We start from the raw sequence: 23492 nt of genomic DNA, 5'->3' as shown, positions 1-23492 counted from the left end.
GTCATAATTTTTCTTCTATTTTTTTAAAATAAATAAATAAATAAATTTATTTATTTATTTATTTATTTATTTATTTATGGCTGTATTGGGTCTTCATTGCTGCTCACAGGCTTTCTGTAGTTGCAGAGAGTGGGGGCTACTCTTTATTGCAGTGCATGGGCTTCTTATTGCAGTGGCTTCTCTTGTTGTGGAGCACGGGCTCTAGGCATGCAGGCTTCAGTAGTTGTGGCATGCAGGCTCAGTAGTTGTGGTGCGTGGGCTCTAGGGCGCAGGTTCAGTAGTTGTGGCGCATGGGCTTAGTTGCTCTGTGGCATGTGGGATCTTCCTGGACCAGGGATCAAACCCGTGTCCCCTGCATTGGCAGTGCAGATTCTTAACCACTGCGCCACCAGGGAAGTCCTCCTTTGTTTTTTTAAGTTTTTTCCCACCAGGGAAGTCCTCCTTTGTATAATTTTTGTCTAAGGTAAAATAGAGATGAATTTACACATTAAAACTTACTGAATAAATATTCCAGAATTAAGGTATTTATTTATTATTGATGAGCTGAGCTGACTCCATTTGGCATTATTCTTTTACCCAGTTTAATTAGTAACTTGTTTGTTCTGCAAACATACTGAAAAATAAACTTAACTGAATAGATGATTAGTGAGTATCACTATATCACTTAGATATTAAGTTATTTCATTGCCATTTAACTATTTAGAACAGATTCTAAATGAAACTCTATGCATAGATTTTAAACAATGCTGTAAGTTACTTATGGAATGCTTTGGATTTTGTCAGTATTTGCTATTTGAAGACAAAATATTGATTTAAATGGTTATGATATTCTCCCCTTTTTGTTTTTATTTTAGAGAGCAGCTGCTAGTTTGGTATCCAGAGAAGAAAACAAAAATGATAATGCCGATAAAACAGATAGAACTACAGAACCCGAGCAGTCTCATTCCAACACAAGCACTCTCACGGAGCGAGAACCTAGCTCTTCTAGTCTCTGTAGTATTGATGAAGAACATCTCACAGACATTGAAATAGTTCGCAGAGTTTTTTCTTCTAAAAGAAGTAATGTAAACTTTGTCACAGAGATATTTCGTCAGGTAAAATACCTCTCAGTATTTTTAATTTGTAATATAGACTTTTGCTTTTAATATTGAATATACTGACTTTAAGCTATTTAAAATTTATTCTTCATGGAAATGTTTTTTAAAGTTCATATTTAGTTTTTTGGTTTATTACATCTAATTCTTTAATATTTTCAATTATTTATATTTTTAGTTTATGGTAACTTTAGTTTAATAATTATCCCCTCCCCTCCAATATTCCTTCTGTTATCAGAATAATTTTCTTAGTGACTCACTTTATGGTTTGAAACTTTTCTTCCTACCATTTGATTAATAAATTATAGTAAAATTATGTTATCTTTCACTCTAACATCAATAAAAAGTGGTTTATGAATATAAGAAGCGATGTTTTCATTGTCTTTATCCTCCCCTTGGAGGCTCAGTTTTGTCCTTTAAGGCATTCCGAAATTAAATTTGCTTAAGGCAGATATTATTTGGGGAATAAAATAAAGAAAGAGAGGGAAGGAAAACAAATAAAAGCTATTTCACATAAAGATAGCTAGAAATTCCTAAGTGCACATTCTCAATTACATAGAAATTTTATGGGAAAATAAACCTTATGAAAACCAATCATTTGCTCTTAATAGCAAAGGTACTTAACTTTTGCAGGTAAACATCATTGAGTTTTGTAGCTGAAGGGGATCATTCAAGTCTCACAGCAAGTAAGTGGTAGATCCAGGACTAAGACTTCCAGATCCTGGTTCCCATGTCAGTGCTCTTTATTCTGTGCCACATTGCCTTCACATGCCAGGGAGCTCTCCAGGCAAAGCAGATCCTCATCTCCTACACGTTTATTGATACGTAAAAGAAAGCATGAGGCAGCATTAGCTTTGTCAATCTAAGTTAAAGAAACAAACTTGCTGTAGCATTTTGTCCAGCTTTGGTAGTGATTCTTAGTTGCCAAGTTTAAGGTTTGTTTTGACAGAATATATGACAAATGTGAAAGGAAAGATATTTGACAAATACGGTTGGAATATTTGTGGGAAAATTTAAAGCTTAAAGAACTATTCAGGTTTTCTAGTTCTTGAGTCAGCTTGAGTGTGTTCGTTTTTCTAGGAATTTGTTCATTACATCTGTTTTTAAATACCTTCTCTTATAATCTTTTTAATCTCTGGGGCATTTATATTCTTGTTTCCCCTTGTCATTCCTGTTAGTATTTGTTCCTTGTTTGCTTTTTTTCTTGATGATTCTTACCAGAGATTTGTCAGTTTTATTAGTCTTTGCAAAGAATGAGCTTTTGGCTTTGTTGATCCTCTGTGTTTTATGTGTGTTTTTTATTAATTTTTGCTCCTTGTTATTTCTGCTTTTCTTGATTTTATTTGATGGTTCTTTTCCTAGCTAATTAATTAGCCTCACATTTTTCTCATATAAGCATTTTTGATGCTATTAATTTACCTCTTAATGCTGTTTTAGCTACAGTCTACAAACGTCCACGTATAGCATTTTTGTTATTATTCACTTCTAAAAATTTTCTAATTCTCATGTGAATATTTTCTTTGACTTATGAGTTATTTAGCAGTGTCTGTCTCCCAAACATGTAAGATTTTTCTAGTTTTCTTTCTTCTTACAGATTTCTAATGTGATTCTTTTGGTCAGAGAATATAGTCTGTATAATCACTATGTAGTCAGCCTCCGTAAATGTCCTGTGTGTTAGAAGAGAATGTATTCTTTTCTGTGGAATTCATGATTATTAAAGTCTGTTAGATCAAGCTTATTATTGCGTTAGTCAACTTTTCTATATTCTTACTTAAGATTTTTGGTTAGCTTGACCTCACAGTTATGGAGAAGGGTGTGTTAAAATCTTCTATTCTGATGGTGATTTGTCTATTTTTTCTTTGTAGTTCCATAAATTTTCCTTTATGTATTTTGAAGCTTTGTAATTAAGTACATACATATTTATAATTTTATATCTTCTTGGTGAGTTAAGCCTTTTATTTATGGCCCTTTTCATCTGTAGCAATTATTTTTGCTTAAAGTCTACTTGTAGTAGTCTACTTTATCTACTTGTAGTACATTTATACCACTTTCTTTTTATTATAATTAGCCTCATGTATATTTTTTAAAAATCCTTTTATTTTCAGCCCTTTTATGTCATTACATTTTATATGTCTCTTGTAAATATGGTTGGATTTTTAAAAATCTTTGTCTTTTAACTGGAATATTTATTATAATTACTGACATGTTTGGATTTATTGATACTATCTTATTTTGTTCTTTTTATTTTTCTTATGTCTATTTTTTTCATAATTCTCTTATTTTTTGCTTTGTTTTTTCATTCTGTATCCTCCTCCTTCCCATCACTTGGTTTGAAAGTTTTACTCTATTCCTTTTCCTTTAGTGATTACTATATAAATTTTAGCATACATACTTCACTTTCCAAATATAAAGTTAGTGTTTTTTTACCCTCTTCCTAATCAATACAAGGATCGTAGAACATTATTACTCTAATTTCTCCCCCTAACTTATACATTGTTATTACCAAATAATTCATTTCTATTTTGCATGTTTGTATTTTAACTCAGTAATATTATTATTCTGTGCATTCAATATTGATTTACATTTAGTTATATTCATCACTTCTTTTAATTATGATTTCTCCCTTTTCAGATCTTCCATTTATTCCGTTGGCCAAAAGGTTCGTTTGGTTTTTTCCGTAAGATGGCTCTAGCAGCACTTAGTTGTTTTTAACTTCATTTGAAACAGTTTTGTTAGATTGTATGTGACAATTGTCATACCAGTGTGCATTTAAAAAAAGACTTATCAAAATCGGTGAATTTTTGTGTAGCCATTTTAATATTGAAGATAGAAGAAAAAAGCAACATTTTCAGCATATTATGCTTTACTATTTCAAGAAAGGTAAAAACGCAACTGAAATGCAAAAAAAAGATTTCTGCGGTGTTTGAAGAAGGTGCTGTGACCTATCAAACAAGTCAAAAGTGGTTTGCGGGGACTTCCCTGGTGGTCCAGTGGTTAAGACTCCACGCTCCCAATGCAGGGGGCCTGGGTTCGATCCCTGGTCAGGGAACTAGATCCCACATACCGCAACCAAGACCCCACACACCACAACTAAGACCTGGCGCAGCCAAATAAATAAATAAATTTTTTTTTAAAAAGTGGTTTGCAAAGTTTCGTTCTAGATATTTCTCACTGGACGATGCTCCAGGGTCAGGTAGACCAGTTGAAGTTGATAGCAATCAAATCAAGACATTAATTGAGAACAATCAATGTTATACCATGCGGGAGATAGCCAGTATACTCAAAATATCCAAATCAGGCATTGAAAATCATTTGCACCTGCTTGGTTATGTTCATTGCTTTGGTGTTTGGGTTCCACATAAGCGAAAAAAAACCTTGACTGTATTTCCGCATGTGATTCTCTACTTAAATGTAATGAAAACATTCCATTTTTAAAACAAATTGCGACGGGGGATGAAAAGCAGATACTGTACAACAACGTGGAATGGAAGAGATTGTGGGGCAAGCGAAATGAACCACCACCAACCACACCAAAGGCCGGTCTTCATCCAGAAGGTGATGTTGTGTATATTGGGATTGGAAGGGAGTCCTCTATTATGAGCTCCTTCTGGAAAACCAAACGATTAATTCCAACAAGTACTGCTCCCCGTTAGACCAACTGAAAGCAGCCCTCGACGAAAAGCCTCCAGAATTAGTCAATAGAAAATGCATTATCTTCCATCAGGATAATGCAAGACCACATGTTTCTTTGATGACCAGGAGAAAACCATTACAGCTTTGCTGGGAAGTTCTGACTCATCTGCCGTATTCACCAGACACTGCACCTTCAGATTTCCATTTATTTTGGTCTTTACAAAATTCTCTTAATGGAAAAAATTTCAATTCCCTGGAGCCTGTAAAAGGCACCTGGAACGGTTCTTTGCTCAAAAAGATAAAAAGTTTTGGGAAAAATATAAGTTTTTCAGGCAACTTCAATCATGAAGTTGCCTGAAAAATAGCAGAAGGTAGCGGAACAAAAGGATGAATACGTTATTCAATAAAGTTCTTGGTGAAAATGGAAAATGTGTCTTTTAGTTTTACTTTAAAAACTGAAGGCACTTTTTGGCCAACCCACTCTGCTTGAAGTTCATCATTTAGAATTTAGTTTTGGATGTCCGTTGCTTGCAAACACTTACAAGTTTTTGCTCTGAAAATGTCTTTATTTTGCTCACATTCTTGAAATACTTTTTCCCCTGGACATAAAATTCTAGATTGACAGTTATTTTCACCTAGTACATTTCGGACACTCAGATGCTTTCCCACTTTTCTGTTTTACATTGTTGCTGTTGAGATGTCAATCAGCAGTTGAACTTTTAGTGCAGTTATCTTTTCTCTGGCTCTTTTTGTACCTTTTTTTAGCGTTTGGCATTTTGTATTTTACTGTGGTATGTCCAGGTCTAGATTTCCTTTTATTTATTCTTCAGGGGATACTTTGGGGATACTGTAATTATGGATTAGTATAATTTGACAATTCTGGAAATTTTCCAGCCATTCTCTCTTTAAACATTGCCTCTGTCCCATTTTTTTCTTGCCTTTCAAGATGTGTGTTAGACCTTCCCACTTCATACGTCTGCTGACCTCTCATATATGTTTTCCATCACTTTGTCTCTCTGTGCTACATTCCGGATACTTTCTTTCTAATTACAGCTGTTTCTGGAAGTTGGCCAGTCTGCTTGGTCAATTTTATGGTCTCTAGTTCATTACTTACATTTTATGTATTAATATGAAACTTAGTTATTTTATATTGATTGATCACCCTAATATTCCTGAGGTCTTTATAGGTCTGATTATGCCATATTTTGTTTCTGAATGCTCCTTCTCATGATGCTATATTCTCTTGCAATATCTTGTAATATTTCTTGCACTATTTTGTGATTTCAGAAATTCAGAACCTTGATTCTGAACTTTTGCTGCTTATGACTGTTTCTTGAATTGGTTTATTAAAGGTTGATTGCTCCAGAGAGGAATTGCATTTGCTTCACATAGATGCAAGGAAACACTTCCAACTTCACATTAAACTGAATTCTTGATTTGAAGTTTAAGCCAGCCAGATAACATGAATGTACAGTATAAACCTGTATTAAGACTAGCTTTTGGTTAGTGTCTATGACGAGGTTTCTGTTATCTACTTTGCATCTAAATATGGGCAGTTTTCCTTGCAGACTTTTAGTGAGGTGGGTTTATTTCTAATTCAGCATCACACTGATGATATATAGTTCTTTGGAATCCCAAATTTGTTTGGAGGTTTCCTATTGTTCTTCCTTCCTTGCCCCAATAGTTCCATAAAAGTAATTGGTTTCATTCAAAGTGAAAGTCAGCTTTATTGCTACACCTAAGACCTCTCTTGAGTTTGGACTTTATGTAGGTTTTTATTTTCAAATATTTCTCCCTATTTTATGGCTCACCGGTGCATTTAAGAAGATTAAAGTTTTTTTAAAAATGTATTATTTTTGTTTTTTTAGTTGTAAGGTTGGTCAGGTTACCTGGTCCGTGACACTCTTGGAAACAGAATTCCCCTATTGTGTTTTTTATGATGCTCTTTATATTTTAATTTCTAAAAGTTGTATTTGGTTGTTTTTTTAATATCTGTCTAGTCATTTTTTGCAGTGGCTTATTCTTTGTTCATATTTTCATTTTCTTCTAAATTAAAATGTATTAAAATACTTATTTAATATTCCTTATTCCAGTAATTCCAGTAACTTAAGTTTTTGCAGTTCTGGCCTTGTTGTTTCTGTTTACTCGCCCTCATTTTTTTTGGATTTTTGTGTTAAGAGCTTACATTTCTTTGGAATTTTGTGGAAATTACTTTGAAACCTGGGTTGAAGGATGTGTTTCTCCAGAGAGGATTTGCACTTGCTTCTCTCAGGTGTTCAGGGGTCCTGTCAACCTTGGTTTACTTTAAATTACAATTCTTAGCTTATGATTCTTCTCACTTTGCAGCACTCAAAGTTAGGTGATGGCCAGCCTGAGAATATGAATTTGCAGGGAAGGCTGTTCTTCTCTCATATTTCCTTACCCCAAGTCAACAGACAAGTTTCCTCACTGACTCTTCTCTGGAGTCAAGTTTTTTTCTTCCCTCCTAGCTCACCTTTGTATTGAGGATGTAGCCTTCATTGTTATCAGCTTTATACGTAGGACTCTGATCTGTCTCTCCCCTCTATACAGTTGGTCTTTTAAACCAAAGCTCTGGAGGCTGTCCAGGGCAGCACCCAGCAGCTGCATTGATTATTTCGCCTCTCTAGATTAATACTTCCATTTTGTTCTAGACTCAGAATATCCTCACAAGCTGAGCCATTCTTTTAAATATGTATATTACATTTTTTTGTGATAATTTTTAGGTGTTCTGTGCAGGTAGATTCCAGGATATCTTTTTTATGATATTGCTGGGAACTGAAGTTCTCTGAGATGTTATTTTTATTGTAACAGCTATTTTTTTAAAAATGATTTTTAAGGTAAAACTTAAGGAAAAATAGATTTTAGGATGGTGACTCCAATGAATCATTCATGTTTTGAAAAGAAATGAATTTTGAAGATTAGATTATATTAGGAAAGCTATTTTTACCTGCTTAATACTGATGATAAATTTGCAAAATTGAGAATCTGTGTAATAGTTTTTCGTGATTTTGAAGGCTCATGTGTTCCACAATGTATTATAGTATAGGCAGAAATATTCCATTAATTATCAGGTATATGGGCATAGAATGATCTTGCCCTTAGCAATCCCAGCTAGAGCACAAGTCCTTTATAGGTAAATAATTTTCATAGAAATGTCTTTACTTTTCATCTTTCAAATAATTTCGTCCTCATAGCCGTTACACTTACTGTTTCCCTATCTGAACTTTTGTCCTTCAACCTTCCCCTCTTTCCTCTCTATCCTTCCTGCCTCCCCTTCTCGCCTGGCTACTCAACCTTTAGGTCATAGCTTAAATGTGACTACACTAGAAAAGTCTTCCATGACCACCCTCACCCATTCACCCACCCACCCACAGACAGGTAGAAGCACCTGCCCACACATGTGCACGCACACACACACACACACACACAGTAAGTACCTCTTTTTTAACGATGTTTTTGAAAGCTGTACTCTTCTTCATAGTACCTCTCCTGAGTTTTATAATTATTTTTTTGAATGTTTGTTTAATTTTGATCTTTCATATTACCCTCCATGAATACTTCTCTTTCTCATTCATCATTGTAGCCAGAGTGCATGGCAGTGAGTTAGGCACCTAATAAATATTTGGTGAATGAATCAAGCTCAGTAACTGTTGAGTGCTGGGCACTTTGTCAGTGCTAGCTGAGGGCTAACATGTATTTCTAGAAGCTGTCTTGAGCTGATTTGTTATATAGCTGATTTTTTTTTTTTTTAGGGCCAGTTTAATGATTGTGAGTTCTATCTCAGATGAAGGTATTTATATTGTTACGTGTCTTTAAAACAAAGATACAACTGTAAAACATGAATGCCCAAATTATTTGATAAAATTGATATTTTATATTTGATAAAATTGTTCTCCATATCCAATAGAATAGGCATAAATGGACTCCAGACATTAACCCTCTATTTCATAAGGAAACCCATTTATTGTGCTTTATGTTGTTAGTACTTGGAGGCTACAGTGAGGAGCCCCAAGTACTTTGATATGAGGTAAATATAACACATCAAGAGTTTAACCTTCAAAAGCACCACAGATTTATTTTATATGTATGTAAATTTAAAAAATATAAACATACATACATATGCACAATTTTTTTTCCGAAGTCAGTGGGTGGCAAAGTATAATCTGGGGCTCATGAGAAATTTCCAGGATCTTTTGAGGTTCGTAAGGTCAAAATCTTTTTCACTCTTATTGTTTCACAAGTGTGCTGTGAAGTTTTCCAGAGGATACCTGACATGTGATATTGTATCAGATTTAATGTAGAAGCAAGGAGATAAGAGAATCCAACTGTCTTCTATATTAAGCTAAACATTAAGGAGATTTGCAAAAATGTAAAATAATGCCACTCTTCTTTTAATTTGGAAAATGTGTTATTTGTGTTAACATATAGCAGATTAGGGGTTCTGAAACCAAAATGCAAACCACTGCTTTAAGGAGACAAAAAATTCCCAGATCTGCTAAATGCTCACTGTATATGATTAAATTTTAAAGAATGTGTCTATCACAATCTGGGTTGATTAATAATGGAAGCATATTAAAAGAATAATCAGAGACCAACATGTTTTGTTAGTGTTTTTTCAGTGAAGAAGAGAGCCTTAGCTACCAGTAAATCAGACCCCATTGGCAAAGCTAATTATTAGAAAACCGTATGTACCAGGTTATCTTAAGCTGATACCATCAGATATTTGATTTTTTCCATCTCCTATTGTTTTGATTCTTCCTCCATGTAGTTGTCTGGTTATGATGTAGTTTTATGGTCATAGAACCATAAAACTGGAGGTGACCTCATGCAGGTCTGCCTACAGAGAGAAAATTTGCTGAGCACATTGATTCAAATATTCTTGCCTATGATGACAGTTTCCCTTATTATCAATTAATACTTATGTCTGATTGTGAGTAGTTCTTCTTTGCAGAAAGATAAGGTGCCAATATGGATTTGAATTTTCTGGTCTGAGACAGCCATTTCTCATTGTAAATGTATAAAATGGCCCTCTAGTTTATATGCATCAGATTTTTAGCCATGACTAACATCAGTCTTTCCTCAAGATCCTTATTTAGGGTGTCGGCAAAATCAGTGTAGGGGTCTGTAAGGACAAATGTCATATATATACACTCTAGTCTTTAGTAGATTCATCCAGCCATTTGGGGTATAGTGTGATAATTTATGCAATAATGAAGATCTTAGCTCTGGATCTAATATTTTTAAAATTAGTAAACTTTTTTTTAGAGCAGTTTTCAGTTCATAGCAAAAATGAGCAGAAAATAAAGTGAATTCCCATGCTAATTTTTTTTAAGTTAATTTTTCAGTATCTGAGAATAGAACTTTTTGGAGTTTGAGGGTTTTTTTTTTTTTTTGGTTTTTATTTTTAAATCTTTAAGGAAGGCCGAGCTGTTGCTTCAGTTGTAGAATAGTCTTAGAGCAGGCAATGATGATCAAAATTATGCCATTGACCATTAAGCTGCTGGAACATAAGAATGAGAATTTGGAATGGGTTTGTTAGATGGAGGAAAGTAGCAAGTAATGTATTGGGTTGGCCAAAAAGTGCCTTCGGTTTTTAAGTAAAAATAAAAGACATTTTCCATTTTCACCAAGAACTTTATTGAACAACGTATTCACCCTTTTGTTCCACTATTTTCTGCCATTTTCCAGGCAACTTCATAATTCCATCTTACCAAAACGTTTTATCTTTTTGAACAAAGAACTGTTCCAGGTGCCTTTTACAGTCTTCCAGGAAATGGAAATTTTTTCCATTAAGAGAATTTTGTAAAGACCAAAATAAATGGAAATCTGAAGGTGCAATTTCTGATGAATACGGCAGATGAATGAGAACTTCCCGGCCAAGCTTTAACAGTTTTTGCCTGGTCATCAAAGAAATATGCAGTCTTGCGTTACCCTGATGGAAGATTATTCGCTTTCTGTTGACTAATTCTGGACGCTTTTTGTCAAGTGCTGCCTTCAGTTGGTCTAATTGGGAGCAGTACTTGTTGGAATTAATCGTTTGGTTTTCCAGAAGGAGCTCATAATAGAGGACTCCCTTCCAATCCCAATATACACAACATCACCTTCTTTGGATGAAGACCGGCCTTTGGTGTGGTTGGTGGTGGTTCATTTCGCTTGCCCCATGATCTCTTCCGTTCCACATTATTGTATAGTATCCACTTTTCTTCGCCCATCACAATTTGTTTTAAAAATGGAACATTTTCGTTATGTTTCAGTAGAGAATTGCATGCAGAAATACGGTCAAGAAGGTATTTTCGCTTAACTTACGTGGAACCCAAACATCAAAGTGATGAACGTAACTAAGATGATGCAAATGATTTTCAATGCTTGATTTGGATATTTTGAGTATATTGGCTATCTCCTGCATGGTATAATGTTGATTGTTCTCAATTAATGTCTCGATTTGATCGCTCTCAACTTCAACTGGTCTACCCGACCCTGGAGCATCGTCCAGCGAGAAATCGCCAGTGCGAACTTCACAAACTATTTTTGACATGTTTGATAGGTCACAGCACCTTCTCCATACACCACAGAAATCTTTTTTTGCATTTCAGTTAAGTTTTTACCTTTCTTGAAATAATAAAGCATAATATGCTGAAAATTTGCTTTTTTCTTCTATTTTCAATATTAAAATGGCTACACAAAAATTACCAATTTTGATAAGTCTTTTTTAAAATGCACGCTGATATGACAGCTGTCACATACAATCTAACGAAATTGTTTCGAATGAAGTTAAAGACAACTAAGTGCTGCTAGAGCCATCTTATGGAAAAAACTGAAGGAACCTTTTGGCCAACGCAGTAGTTTGCTAGGGAATCAATAATAGCAAATAAATAAAAGGATTACCAAAGAACATTAAATACGTTGATATTACACATTAACTTTTCATCGTTATCTCAGGAACCTGATTTTCTTGGCTAGTTTCAATCAGATAAAGTCATTTAACCCCATGATTATTATTAAATACACCTACTGATAATTCTAGAGTAGAAAGTGGCAGGTTTTAGGTAAAGGTCTTGTGATTTTCACAGTTGAAATTAATAGGTAGTGGTTGTAAAAATAAAAGTCAAATTCTATTTGTAAAAAAGTAAAGTGAAAATGTTAACACATAAACACAAACGTGCATAAGGGAAGGACTTTGGATAGTGAGATTAAGAGTATTTTTATTGCTTTATTTATGCAAGTATGAATTGTATAAAAAAGTTTTTTTTTCATGTGACAATGTTTTTGTGATGAGGAAGATACACACTTTTTTAAAACTTAAGGGAACCTGAAAGTACCTAAGGAAAGAATAACTGTAAGATATTCTTTTAACTTTCTAAGTATTTTTTGCCTTATTATTTAACTTGTATAACTTTATATATGTAAAATGAAAGAAGAAAGATGTAACTTTTTAAAAAATACTCTTAGAAAAGCTAAGTTGCCTCGTTACATGGTATTTTTATTACTCCTCAGAGTCATAATTTTTGTTTTTTGATTGAAATCTTTTTATCAAAATTCATTTTAATGTTAATTTTAAAAAGCCTAATAATATAAGTTACAAAAATGTGATTTCTTATGAAAAGGTGTATTTACATTAAGCTTTTAGGAGCATAGTTACAAGGAATATGTTCATTCTGAGATAGTACAGTTGAAACAAATCTTTGCTCCTTGTGCTGGAAATCAGTGTCTCCCTACCAAAAGTATTTCTATCTTAATGTATTTACAAATTATTTGGAGACAAAAGGTTTTTTTCTGACCATGAATTGGTTGACTTTAACTCTTTAAAAATCATTTATATCTCACATTTTATAACAAGATAGAAATGTATGTGTTAGTGGTTTGTGGCAAAGTAAAAGGTATCATTATCTATATTCTCTCATTTTTTTTTTCACTAGGCATTTTTATTACCAATTTGTGAAGCAGCAGCTATGAGAAGAGTGGTAAAAGTATATCAAGAATGGATCCAGCAAGAGGAAAAGCCTTTGTTCATGCAAGAGCCTGAAGAAATTGTGATCTCCTCTTCAGACTTACCATGCATTGACAATGTCACAGACCATGATATTTCAATGGAAGAAGGAGAAAAGAGAGAAGAGGTAAAATAAGACTTACGTATTTTAGTATGTTTAATAGATTTTCACAGAGTGAGATAATACGGGATGAATGGGAAGGTAAAGATACCTTTGAGTATACAGTTGATCCTTGAGCAACATGGGTTTGAACTGTGTGGGTCCATTTATACAAGGATTTTTTCAATAATATTGAATAAGTACTACAGTACCGCATGATCCATAGTTGGTTGAATCTTTCAGACACAGAGGAACCTTGGATACTGAGAGCCAACTATAAGTCGTACACAGATTTTTGACTGCTCGGAGGGTTGGCACCCTAAACCCAGTGTTGTTCAAGGGTCAGTTATATTTTGCAATTTAGTTAATGTAACAGTTACCTCAGTACCCTATCCCAAAGCTCGTTGATGTGACAACTTTAAAAGAGGTTGTATTCTGATTCTTTAAGTCATTGCCTGGATCAAAATTAGATGCTATTATAAAAGGTATAATATTTAAAAGTGTGGTGGGAATTCCCTTTCTGTCCAGTGGTTAGGACTCGGTGCTTTCACTGCTAGGCCTGGGTTCGATCCCTGGTTGGGGAGCTAAGATCCCCCAATGCATCTTAGAGTGATTACCAAAGTGCAATTCCCCCTTGCCTGTCTTATTCATTTAGACTTCAGGAGTAAATGGAACCAGGGACCCTAATTCCACTCGTGCTCTCTCTTATCTCATTCTTTCCCCTCTGTGAGTAAACTGCAGTACTTCTTTTCACAGACCAGCTTACTTAACAGGTCAAGATGTTTTTTATTCTGCAGTCAGCTCTAGTGCAAAAATTCCCAAGAAAGAATTCAGAGTATTCTGGTTTGTGTTTCGCACTTGCCATTGGTCAGGTTCTCACCAAAAAGTTACACTCTGATATTGACATATATCTTACTAAATCCAGATAGGAGTGACTTGGTAGTCACCTTGGTGGTTAATTTAACTTCATCAGTGGATTTTTTTCAGGATATTAACATATAAGTGAATAGGCAACATTCTATAGGGATTCAATGAATCAATATTTATATATGTATGAATATGTATATATGATATATATGTATATATCATACATATATAAATGTATATATGATATATATATGTATATATCTATCATACATATATAAGTGTATATGTATATATGGCATCCTCCCCTAGTTCTAGAGGGAAAACATGAAACTAAGAAATATAATTGAAGTAAATAAAATCATATAAATTATGAAAGAATAGTCACAGTTGTATTTGTTATGTACCAGCAAAAACATGCAGTTTTTGCATCAAGCTAGAAAATAAACCTATCAGTCTAAATAACTTGTTCTCCTCTAGTTTTTTGTTATGAATTTATAGCTCAATACTGAGCCTACCCTCTGTCATTTAGTATCCTTAAATAAAAATGATAGATAATAAATCTACCTACATACATAGTAAAAAAAACAAGCAGTAGAAAGGAGGGAGGAAAGCCAGAAGGAAGGAAGCTACAAACGCAGGGTGATGTAGGTGTATTGCATAGTTGTGTTCTATTGGCTCCTTAAATACTTCACCAGTGTTGCCATTAGAGATGTGATTTCTTGCTAATGGCGTGAACCAAAAAACAAAAGTTGTAATCTTTCATTGATTTGTATTTCTGGTAAATTCGATATATATGTATATAAATCATTTAAAATTTGGTGTTAATTATAAAATGGAGTTGTTACAGATTCAGATAATTAATTATTAATGGATTTTTTATTCACAAAGTGTCTGTGACACATTTGAAAGACATGCAGAGTACAGGACAGTTTGTGTATGTGCAGACTGTCATGTGCCTTGTTGTATGTTTAGCATTACCTGGCTTATCCCATTAAATCCCAGTGATATTCTCAATTCTTGTGACAACAAAACACTCTGACAAGTTTGAGTGCTATCTAAAATATGTAATGCCCATTTTGAGAACAAGTGTTAGAGATAGAAATATGAAAAGACATCATTTCTATCTGTATGTAACAATGATTTAGCAAGAAGACAAGCATGCAAATTTAAGTATTATAAAACAATATTATTGCTACGATCCTACAGCGTGAACGAGGGAATACCTAATTCTGCCTAAGAAAGGCTTCAGGTGAGGAAGTAGTATAATACAAAGAGCAGGTAACAAATGGGAAAGGAGCCACACAGTGTGAATAACTTCTACAAAGATGTAAGAGACACTGAGAAGACTTTTATTTGGCTGTAGCTAAGAGCAGGTGGTTGAGAGTGGTAAGAAATGTGAGATAGACAAGAACTAGGCTCTGTTTAGTAACTTGTGTGCCATTGTAGTGGACTTTGATTACATTCTAGACACTGGAAAGATTATGAATAGAAAAATGGCATTAATAGTTACATATTTCAGAAGGCTCATACCAAGCTCAGTGGAAGATAGATTGGAGGTCAGTCTGGAGGCAAGGACACTAGTTAGGAAGTATCAGAAGTGAGATAATAAGTACCTGATAAAGGACAGTGGCAGTTACAATGAGAATATAAGGGAGAAGACAGATAAATGAACTCTTTGGTGGTGAAACCAGTATTTTGATGATTAATTGGGTATAAAGAACGAAAAGGTGTCCCAAGTTTCTTTTTATTGCAACCAGGGTAGTTGCCATTCGCACATGAATAGGAGAGAAAATAAGTGCGAGTACGGTGGTGGTGACGGGGGCCAAGGAGGCTATAGGAGTTGGTAGGAAGGGGAGGGCATGGTTATGTAAATTTTCTTTTAAGTATCTTGAAGTTGAGGTGCTTGTGGGTCGTTCAGGAAGAACTGTTCAGAAGATACCTGATCATAGAAGTATGGAGCTTGAGAGAAAGCTATAGATCAGACCGTGGCATATTGTATTGGCTACTCGGACAGCACTGAGTTCCAGTACTGCTTCTGGTAATGAAACAATAGTTTATATTAGACTGAACCTCCCATATATTAAAATTGTAAGCTCTAAGCAAAATATGTATTAAAAAAAAGTATTTGAAGATACTGGTGAGTGACCAAAAGCAGAAAGAAACTAGAGAGAAACTTTAAAAAAGGGATCAACTCTGAGTGAAATTTCTGTTTGACTGAGGGAGCTCCCTAGTCAGCAGGACTTTAACAGCCAAACTCAAGCAGAAAGCTGCAGTGTTAGTGGTTTGAAGTAGCAGTATTCATCTGTCTTCGGATAACAGGAATTTTACTACTCTTAAGTAGGATAAATAGAAGCTATTTTCTATTGTTTTATTTAAGTCATTTGGATTCTGGCATTTATTTACTTTACAACAGAATTTATCTTTTACAAAGCTGTAGATAATATGATCCCATCCTTGAGTGTGTAAATGTACAGAAGGGAGGTTTATACATTAGGTAGATAGAAAAATGTCTATATCTGAAATAATACAATTTCTGGTTGGTCCTTATGGATGATTTTTTTTACTTTCTTTGTATTTTTGTCAGTGAGAACCTTTTTTACAGTGCACCTATACGTTGTTTTTGTAGTCAAATAGGGTATCTTCTATTTTGAGAAGATGTTTAGCAGAGGGACCCAGTAGTTTCCAGTTTACTTCTTCAGCTTACTGACTTGTCACAGCATTCTTAATTGATGAAATATTAAAAACTTGATATTTTGCTTCAGGAAAATGGGACCAGTATTGCTGATCATGTTCGAAATTCCACTTGGGCAAAAAATGGCACCTACCAAGATGTTCTTCATAATGCTTCTGAAGAAGCCATAGAACAAAACATACGAGCTGGTACCCAAGCAGTTTTGCAGGTAGATCACTTGTTGTTTGTTTTTTAAAAATAAAATAAAAATCATTAAATATTTAAAATATAAAATTCAGTATTTCAGTGTAATTTTTAAAATATAATGAACTCACCACCCACATTTATTACTTATCATTATGCCATATTAATTTTGTTTTTCCCTTAACTTTCATTTCACTTCATAATGTATATTGATAAACATTACATTTTTTTTTCTAGACAGTTTTAAAATTTATATAAATTGTGTCATGGTGTACTGTCATCTGCAACTTTTTGCATTAACCATTATGTTTTTGAGATTTGTTGTTGATACATAGCCATAGTTAATTCATTTTAAACTACTTTGTGGTATTACAATGTATGATTATTTCATATTTTATTTATTCATTTTTCTGTTGATGGTTTTTTGTTTCCAGTTTCTCAGTATTCCAGATAATGCTACATTAAACATGCTATATATGTATTTTTGGGCACATGTGGGAGAATTTCCCTAGGATATATACATAGAAGTGGAATTACTGAGTTGGAGCATTTGTACATTATCAGCTTTACTTTACTGTTATTTGCCAAATTGTTCTCCAGCATGGTTATAATAATTTACATTCCCTCCAGTAGTGCTTGTAAGTTCTCATTTCCTTATATCTTCCTCATTACTTGTATAGTCAGATTTTAATTTTTACTGCTCCTGTGTGTGTGAAATGTTGTCTCATTTTTTTTTAGTTTGTGTTTCCCTGTTTCAATTTGCTTTTCCTTCATCACTACTGAAATTGAGCATCTTTTCTCATGTATGAATTGCCTGTTAATATGCTTTTTCCATTATTCTTTTGGATTGTTTGTCTTTGTGTTATTGATTTTTAGTTCATTATATTCATTCATTTTTTTAAACTATACTATTTTTGTCAAGGCCACATGTGACCTCCCCATTGTTAAATCGAATGGATGTTTTTCAGTCCTAGTTTTACTAGAGTTGTCTGGAGCATTTTACAGAGTATATCATTCCCTCGCTGTTGAAACCCTTCTTCATCTGGCCTTCAGAGTAGCATACCCTCCTGTGTTTCTCCTAACTCACTGGCCTCTTCTCAGATTTTTTTTTTTTTTTTTTTTTTTTTTTTTACTGATTTTTCAATATATCTCTCAACTTTTCATGTTGAAGTGCCCAGGAATCAGCTCTCAGATCTCTTTTCTATGTAAACTTACTCTCTTGTTGATCTCATCCATTCCTATGGCTTTAAATGTCATCTATATACTGCAACTTCTACATTTTATCTCTAGTCTGAGACTTCTTATCTGAACTCTTTGAGTCCTGAACTCAAATATTCAAATGCCAAGTTGTCATCTTCACTTGAAGATCTAATAGATATCTCAAACTTGACATGTCTAAAACTTGGCTTCTCACCTTGTTCAACAAACATGCTCTTCCTGCAGTTTTCCTTGCTTCATTTGATGGCAGCTGTTTTTCAGTTGCTCAGGCCATCTAATTTCCTATATTTCTTTTATATCTTATATCTAATTTGACGACAAATCCTGTCAACTTTCAGAATGTATGCAGAATCTGACTGCTGTTCAGCACTCACTACCTCTTGTGTTCAAGCCTCAGTAATTTTTCATCTGGATTATTGCAATAAATTTCTAATTAGTATTCTTGCTTCTGGTCTTGCCCATCCATCATCCTGGTATATTCTCAACACAGTAGCCAGAGGGATCCTGTAAAATGTAAGTCAGATCATGTTATTTTTCTGCTCTGAACCCTCTGGTGGCTTTTCCTGATCACTAAACATAAAAACAAAGTTCTTCCCAATGGTCTATCAGGCCTTTACATCATTGCTCCTCAGAGTGTGGCCCACAGACTAGTGCTGGTCCACAAGGTATTTACAAAATTGAGAGTGAGAGTTTAGAAACTAAGTCATTTAATGTCTCTTGATTCTGATGAAAAGTCTTTTTTTAATTTCCTTTTACCTATTCATTTTTTAAATTGTATTTTGTAATAGGATTGTTCTGTAAGATTGGGAGGAAAACCTGTTCCCTCACCACTGGCAGTGTGAGAAGCTCTGCTTCACATGCTCTGGCTGTTTCTCAACATCTCTCCCACTGCTTTTCCCCTTCCTCACTTCACTCTGTACTTCTTGCTGTTCCTCAGATATGCTAGGCCAGCTCTCACCGGTCCTTTAAACTTGCTTTTCCTTTTCTTTGGAACGGTTTTCTTCCATGTTGCTACATGGTTGAGCTTTGCTTTTTCTTTTTTAAGTCACCCATATTTATATCCATTCTCTGCTCCCTGCCACTTCCTTTGCTTACTGGGTTTCCCAGGACAATGAGGTGATATTGAGTACCCTTGTCTTGTTCTTGGCTTTTGGCACTACTTCCAAATGTCTCAGGTTCAGGCAGAACTTTTCGGGTTCAATTGCTGTTATAACATTTGCTGTAGTTCTTGATAAGTATTCTTTTTCAGATTAAGGAATTTTACCTTTTTTCTTAGTTTGCTAAATTTAAAAAAAATAATGAATAGGTGCTAAATGCTTTTTCTTTATGCATTGTGATGATCGTACTTTTTTCCATTTTAATCTGTTGATAGGATATAGTATATTAATATACTTTTCCAATGTCAAGGCATCCTTACATTTCTGGGGTAAATAACTACTTGGTCATAAAGTATTATATTTTGATCAATTTGAATTGCTACTGTTTTTTGAAGATTTTTGTCTATATGTTCATAAGTGATATTGGTCTCTTCCTTACTTTTCTTACGTAGTCCTTGTCTGTTTTTGATAACTGGATTATAGTCTTATAAAAATAAATTGAGTACTTTATTTGTCTCTGAAACAGCTTGTGTAAAATAGGGATCATCTACTGGGAAGGCTGGGCAAAACTCTGCCTGTAAAGCAGTGTAGGCCTGGTGTTTAGGGATGGATCAGGGATACTTTGATTACCAGTTCACTTTCTTTTATGGTATTGATGTATACGTCCTTTGTATTTCTTCTTGAGTCAGTTTTGGCTATTTATGTTTTATCTAAAAAATAATCCATTTTATTAAATTTTCAATGTTATTGACATAAAGTTATTCACTGAACTATCATTTTAAAATTCTCTACTGGCTATGTAGGTATGTCCGTATTTTATTTCTAATGTTATTTGTGCCTCTTTTTTGCTTTTCTTAGTCAGTGTTGCTAGACTTACAGAGTCAGCTCTTTTCCCGATTTTAAAGTTAGCTTAATGTTCTTTTCTCACATGATTTTACAACTGTATTTTGCCATGGAGTTCATCCAGGGGATTTAAATCAGAATTATGGGTGTAGAAGATGTAAATGTCCTAGGTTCACAATAGATGTAATGTTCTGTTCCTCCAAAGTGTCTTTGAAAACCTTTGCACATACCTGTCACCATTATAACAACTTTCTCCTCAGTAACAAAATACAATTAATGATTTGATTATAATGAATTTAATTAAAGATACATATTGATGGGCCCTGATTAGTAGTACTATAATATGCAGTCTGTTCATGCAGTCTATTATTACCAAAACAGATATGCACACATAGTCAATAAACATGAAAAAAGAGAATAGATGGTTTTGAACACCTCATTCAGAAAGTCCATCTTGATTGAGGTATCATCTTTTATCCTAAACCATTTTTAAGTTTTATTGTTCTTTTCATTTTGTGACAACAATCAGGTTGTTATATTAAAGTGCCCTCACTTTTAAAATATGCTGTTTTTCACTTGGCTTATTTTTTTCGGGTACCTACTAGTAATTTTATATTTGTCTAGATAAACATAAAAATAGATTTAATGAGCTTAAATTTCCAATATCAAGCTGGTGGTAGAAGCAGGGTTAGAATTAACCTACAGTCTAATGCTTTTAAGTTTGTTGTAGATCACCTAGTTATCAGCATCTTGAGTTGTTTTCCCTTTGAATAAGAAATTTCCCATTGAAATTCTGTAACGAATCACTAATGATTTCTTTTATCTTAGGTGTTTATTATAAACTCCTCAAACATATTTCTTCTTGAACCTGCAAATGAGATAAAAAATCTTCTGGATGAGCACACAGATATGTGTAAACGAATTCTTAACATTTATCGGTTCATGGTTGTGCAAGTATCAATGGACAAAAAGACTTGGTAAAAATACTTATCTTTTTTTTTTTTTATTGTATATATGAGCATAGTAAATTCTAGAGGAATAGTGCCTGTGAAGAGGGCTTGTAACAATATTGTACAGGCTTCTATTAATGAATGAGTGAATAAATATAATATTTTATGTAATAATCATGATGACACAGTGGTCTCCTTCACTTTATCTCAAGCATCTTTGATCAAACTGCCACAAGATGCCTTTGTTTATCTTTCTAAAGTGGGCATGTGATGGCCTCCCCCACTGCCCACCACCCCCAGGAATGAATACTGGCATGCATGTATGAATAAATGAATTTATATGTGTGAATGAATGAATAAGTAAATGATTGAATGTATGAATGCCTGATTCCTCAACCTGGCATTCAAGGCTCTGTACAGTCAGGCTCCTGAGTACTTTTCTAGCCCTTTCTCAAGCCTAAACTCCACCCTGCAGAATGAGATCCTACCTCCCAGCTTTATCAAACTGCTGTCTCTCGAGCACAGTCTGAACTTTTCTTTAGAGTGTCTGATTCCTGTCATCTTTTCCTATTGTTACCATAACTATCCTTAGATTCTACCTTCCTTTTTCCACATAGCCTTATTTTTTCAGCTCACTTCCTTTCATTCTGTATTTGTACCTCTGTTGTAGATCTTGTCAAAATTGTCTTAGTTCCTAAATTACTTGTAAAATGTCCATTTACCTCACTGAATTGAGACGCCCTAAAAGGTATATATACTGGTTGTCTTGTTTTTATATTTCCTACATTTCTTAACATGGTATCATATATTATTCATACTCTGTAAATATTTGTTTAATTGAATGAAAAAAGAGGCATTTTAGAGAGATGAGAAGAGCAGTTCTTCGGTTTCTGTAAAAATGATACATGTTCATTGTAAAATTCAAACAAAGAAAAGTTTTAAAAAGAAAATAAAAGTTGCCCAATAGCTCACTCTCTAGAGGTAATTATTGTTTGCCCTTTGGTGAACATCTGGTTCACCAAACCACACACACAGTCATAGCGTTATGCCATATGTATGTACCATAATTTTCTTAACTAATCACCTGTTGCTGGATATGTAGTTACTTATTTTGTTGTTGGAGGAGGGGAGGAAAATGAACATCCTTGTATGTATACAATTTTCCTCTTTTGAGTCATTCTTAAAAACTGGGAGTACTTAGTCAAAGAATATGCCTACTTTGTGTTTTGTTACATATGGGAAAATGGTTTTATTTTGAAAAAACTTTTGATTAATGTAATATTGATATAGTTACATCTAGAAGTAGTTATTAACTTATTTGGAGCACTTTTTCTGTGTCAGGTATCTTTTTAATCTTTTTACATCTATTTTCTTTCTTAATCCTTGTAGCACCCTATGAGGTAGATAATTTTACATGGTGATTCTTAGGCACAAAGAGATTAAGTAATTTATCATTGTTCACATAGCATAAATTTGAACTGTGGTCCTACTGACCATTCTTTTGTTAGTCCTTCCCCGTTTTTTCTTTTTATATGCTTTGAATCAATGCTGTTGGTCCAGGTTAAAGTGAGAGACTTGCTATGTGGAACACAATTTTAGAATTTTTAAAAATTTTATAAGTTCCCTTGAAGTCATGGCATTTATGAAAGATTTCTCACATATTTACATCGAATTTATAAGACTTTATGAATTAAAATCATTATTGTATTACAAAGTGAAAAGTTATCTAATAATATATGAGTGAATTATGGTTTGACCACAAATCAGAAAGATTTATTTGGAAAACCTATTCTTTATTGAATATGTGGTTGACTTTAAATGGCTTTTCATTTCATATAGTGAAGCTAGCTAGAAGCCTAAGGTTACAAACGTGTTACCTCTGATTTTTATGAGTTGAATGCATACGTTCGTTTGGTTAATAAATTCCGGATATTTTTCATTGAGTGATACTTTTATATTTAATTCTGCCCTTACTTCCCAGAAAAACCATGATATTAGATCTGGGATTTCTTGCTGCCTCTGCCGCATTTCTCACATGGACTGTCCCACATATTGCTATGCCTAGAATGGGCCTGCAAATAAGCCAGAGAGGAGGAGGCTTGATAGACTTGGGTTGTTAGTCTGACTATACACCCAACTGAAATCCCCTTGTCAGACTTTTTTTTTTTTTTTTGTATGTGGTTGCATCAGTTTTTGAATTATCAGGTGCAGATAAGGTAGTTTTATGGTCTTAATATTAAGCATCTAAGAGGAAGAGGCAAGATAAGGATAATATAATAGGGTTGGCTTGACTTGCAGTTCACAAAGAGGATAAAGAATTGAAAGATGGCCAAACGAAAAAGGATGGAAAGAAGCAATAGAGTGATGGTTCTTGATTACTTGTCAGGCTCATTGTGATCTGTTAGTCTTAAAATATCATGTAATTTTTGAAATTGAACCTGGTACAATTCTAGATATGCAGTTGTTCTCCATATTGTAAAGATGGACGAGATGGACAGGTATCAAGGTAGAATTGTATTGTATAGACAGATGAGTGTTCTTCAGACAGCTCCCTAAGGTCACTATTTGATTTGTGGGGTGGAGGGATGGGAGCAGTCTCCATATTCTCACTCCCAATTCATCAGCTGTTGTATAAATTTTTATTTGGTGAGAGGTATCGTGGCTGAGAAATGGCTTAAAAATGGCTGGTATAGATTTATAAAATGGAATTTTATATTTTAATATTTAAAGAATTCTAAAATTTTGAAAGATATTTGGTATTTGAGTTATTGAAAGATAATAACATTTTTATAACAAATATTAATTTG

At 33.9% G+C, this 23492-nt stretch overlaps 1 protein-coding gene across 7 annotated transcripts in view; it reads left to right on the top strand.

The window, feature by feature from the left end:
* The window catches only part of RALGAPA1 (Ral GTPase activating protein catalytic subunit alpha 1), a 218035-nt gene that overhangs the window by 64130 nt on the left and 130413 nt on the right, over positions 1-23492 (top strand). For all 7 annotated transcript variants that reach the window (XM_061180792.1, XM_061180786.1, XM_061180793.1 and 4 more), the window contains 4 exons: positions 855-1094; positions 12665-12862; positions 16465-16602; positions 20564-20712. In XM_061180792.1, the coding sequence (XP_061036775.1) occupies positions 855-1094; positions 12665-12862; positions 16465-16602; positions 20564-20712 (725 nt within the window). The remainder of the gene's footprint in view (positions 1-854; positions 1095-12664; positions 12863-16464; positions 16603-20563; positions 20713-23492) is intronic.

Source organism: Eubalaena glacialis, chromosome 2, assembly GCF_028564815.1.
Source record: "Eubalaena glacialis isolate mEubGla1 chromosome 2, mEubGla1.1.hap2.+ XY, whole genome shotgun sequence".
Classification (NCBI taxonomy): domain Eukaryota; kingdom Metazoa; phylum Chordata; class Mammalia; order Artiodactyla; family Balaenidae; genus Eubalaena; species Eubalaena glacialis.
Note: the sequence above shows the minus strand (reverse complement) of the source record. Positions and strands in the feature narration are given on the sequence as shown.